Source organism: Eurypyga helias, unplaced genomic scaffold, assembly GCF_000690775.1.
Source record: "Eurypyga helias isolate BGI_N326 unplaced genomic scaffold, ASM69077v1 scaffold13331, whole genome shotgun sequence".
NCBI lineage: Eukaryota > Metazoa > Chordata > Aves > Eurypygiformes > Eurypygidae > Eurypyga > Eurypyga helias.
Window position 1 is genome coordinate 386 of NW_010232854.1, and position 3623 is coordinate 4008.

Genomic DNA, 3623 nt, shown 5'->3' on the forward strand with positions numbered 1-3623 from the left:
AACCTTCTAGGGCCGTGGTGTGTATCTTTGAGCCTGGCAGAGTTTTGTAAATTCATTATGTATGGGTGTGGCTGCTCTGTAAATAAAATCGATTAATAGAACCTGCGTGGAACAGATAGGTGAAAATTCATGAGTTATTAGCTACACCAGCCAAAACACCAAATTGCCCTGCCATGTGATAAATCTGTTGGGCACTTTCAGCATCAAGAAAACATAATTTTATTGCTCTTATTTTTCATTTTTCAGTTTTTCCCTTTGCGTTTGGGAAGCTGCGATGGTTACTGCTTTGTATGGGGATGCTTTACCAGAGGGTACTGCATGTGCATTTGTGAAATAAAGTGTGAGCCCGGAAGAGCTCAAGTTAAAATCTGAGAATAAGATTTAACTGTTGGTTTAGAAGCAGTAGAGGAAGCACCACCTTCTTTTTCAAAAGGAAAAACAGTATGGTTTTCAGAATGCTTGGGGATTTGCATATAACCCACCCATGCACACTTTGGTTGAAAGTTCTACTTCCTGAAGACCGAGAACAGACTTGGCGTTAATAGTTCGGCGTGTGAATGTCTGTCAGTTTTACTCTGCTGTAGTAACTGGGGTTTTTAAATGTTCTCTTTGAAGCCAACATGTCTCGAGAGACTGGAAGCGAAGCGCAGCAGTCTCAAGGTGCCCAGCAGTCACAGGGTGGTACCAGCTCCTCTTCTAGTGGGTCACAGAGCACTAGCCAGTCTTCCTCAAGTTCTGGGACCCTCAGTTCTTTGGACACCGTTCTCACTCAGGAGCTTCCTTTGATCCCGGAGGACCAGGAAGACCAGGAATCTGAAGAGCTTGTTCCTAAGCCTTGGGGTAGACTCTTTGCACTTGGAAAAGGTTTCAGCAATTGTGGTATGTGCATACTGCAATAAGCCCCTTGGTTTGTTTTTAGTACCTCAAAGTTTTGAGCAGCTTGGTAGAGAGCAGTGTCTGTTCATTTTCAAATGAAAATTTGAAAGCAAATTTAAGTGCAAGCTTGCAACTTTTGCAATAATGCTTTATTCTGTAGGACATCCCAGGGCTAATCCAGATACACAGCTTCCATAGGCTTAGAGGAATTCTGGGGTATTCATGTTCTTTGTTACTTGCTTAATTTTCCCATTTCATAATTTATTTTGTTTATACCTATCATATGAGTCTCTCTGTATTGCTGAAGGTGAACTGAAAGCTCTGCTGTTACTAAAGAGGGTGAAATTATTCAAGTGGTGTACAAGGTGTTGACTGCATGGTGCTTTGTCTGAACTGAGAGAAATAAACTTGATCGCATAGGAAGCACCTTGTCTTTGTTAGCCTACTCACTCCTTCGGCATCGTTCTGCAGTGCCACAGTTAACAACTTTCTGCAATTTTGTCTCTCTCTCTGCTTTACTTCCCCCTCCTCTACAGACTGTGTGAATGATGAATACTGGTTTGGAAGAGACAAAAGCTGTGATTATAGTTTTTCCAAGCTGGGATTGTCTGAGACTGGCTTCTACCAAAACTACAGCAAGAAGCATTTCCGAATTTTCAGGGTAGGTGTTAAAAAGCTTAACTATCTTTCAATTTTGCCAAGATAGAATAAAAGATTGACTTTGGTGGAGGCTTATCCTAAAGAAATTGAAGTTTAAATACCTTCAGTGTTGATTCCTTTAGCAAGGTTCTTGGCAGTGCTCCAGGAACCCAGTTTATGAAATACCCTCAGTAGTATGATTTCCTGAGCCAGCAACAGTAAACGTCTATAGTCTGCCATGTCTTTACAGTAAAGTCATTTTTTCCCTACTGTTATCTTTCCCATTTTTTTTTCTCTTTGAGGAAATGGGTCCAAAAAATTCCTATGTTGCCTACATTGAAGACCACAGTGCAAATGGAACTTTTGTTAATAGAGAACTTGTTGGAAAAGGGAAGAGGCTTCCACTGACTCACAACTCTGAAATTGCACTGTCTATACAGACAAATAAAGGTAAAATATACTATAACATAAGCAGGTCCTTCATGTCTTGACCATGAGGTCGTTTCGGCAGTGACCTGAACATGTTTCCTGCAAGCTGAGCTTCTTCACGAGTGCTGTTAAAATACAGCTGTGAATTGATGGTTTAGTACTCACCTACACACTATCCGTATCCAACGCAGACCTAGAAAATAAAATGCAAAAAGAAAATTTAAAAGAAGCTGCATCAGGAACCACCTTTACTAGAGTATAAACTAATAGTTGTTTTTCTATTTCTTTAAACACGTTTGTGCTTCAGTAGCTGTGTGTGTGATGGTGGGAACAGGAGAAACAGACTATTGAAGGGACGCTGAGAAAAACCCATGTATTTACCTGGTGCTGCATAATTCAAAATCCCTCCTGAAAACTAGTGGGGTTGGGGCTTTGTTTCTTTGTCTTTGCTTTTCCTCTAAGGTGCCCTCTTCCTGATTGTCACCGCTCTTTGTTCCCTGCTGTGACAGTGAAATTCTTGCATTTTTGTCCTTAAGTGAGGTGTTAATTGATTAAGCACTGTTGTGAAGTTAATACCAAAGATGTCAGTTTTCAGTAGTAAGATCACCTTGCTAACCTGTGGCTGATGTCATTTATAGCATCAATTAACTTTGTAATGCATTCATGTTTTTCTTCTAGCAGACAGCATTTTTTTAGTTCTGTTGTTGACTATACAAGCTCAGGAAGCATAGTTGTTTGTTATAACAAGATTTTAAAGTGATTAACGGGAAAACGATCTCCACTCATCTCCCTAGTGTTTGTATTTTCTGATCTGACGGTGGATGATCAGTTGGTGTACCCTGTAGAATTGAGAGAGAAATTTATTATGTCCAAGACTTTGGGAAGGTAAGCATCCTTCTTTTTGCAGTATTGTTAATTTTGTTACTGTTTTCAGTACCTTCTGCTGGAATTATTACCAGTCTTAACTGAGCTGCTGCTAAAAACAAATCCAAAAACAAAGAAAGAAGGAAAAAAATGAATGATTTGTGTAAACCTGTTCTTTAAAGCAGCTTACGTGGGAATTTTGGCCTTACTGCTATAATTGGCTTGGGGTTTGTAACTTACCATTAATTGTGAATCTCAGGGTTTTTTTCTCTAGAAGAGAACAAAGTCTGTAGATTCTTAAACAAGTTTTAAATATTTTATATTAATTTGCTCAGTTATTGGAAGCAGAAGGAAGAGCTTTATGTCAGAATATACCTTTCTACGACATCGCCGATGAGGCCTTCAGACAGAAGGAGAAAGACTCCCTTCTCTTCCTGAAAATTGTTCTATCTTAAGTGGAGGCTAAGATAGATTTTTTTTTTTTTTTATCTCTTGGAAAAAGATGGTCAGTGAAGAATTTGGAGGAGAGTGGTTAAATGGAAACAAATCTGAGTGCAAAATACAAAGATTTCATTCTGTAACATAATTGCCTTGTAGTAAAAATAAACGTATTGTCATGCCTCTTCTTCAGATTTGGGCAGTCGGGTGTTGAGGGAACTCTTCACCAGGTTCTCTTTTCAAATGCATTTGTGTGATGGAAATGCTGACAGAGCTTGTCCCTGATATTCACTGGTACCCTTTGTACAAACACATCAGTCATAGGATCATAGAACGGTTTGGGTTGGAAGGGACCTTAAAGATCATCTAGTTCCAAA

General features: G+C 39.4%; 1 protein-coding gene across 1 annotated transcript in view; it reads left to right on the forward strand.

The window, feature by feature from the left end:
- The first annotated feature begins 619 nt into the window (after positions 1-619).
- The window catches only part of CHEK2 (checkpoint kinase 2), a 19992-nt gene continuing 16988 nt past the window's right edge, over positions 620-3623 (forward strand). The window contains exons 1-4 of the mRNA XM_010161539.1: positions 620-879; positions 1413-1537; positions 1818-1965; positions 2739-2829. Coding sequence (XP_010159841.1) covers positions 621-879; positions 1413-1537; positions 1818-1965; positions 2739-2829 — 623 coding nt within the window. The 5' untranslated portion in view covers position 620. The remainder of the gene's footprint in view (positions 880-1412; positions 1538-1817; positions 1966-2738; positions 2830-3623) is intronic.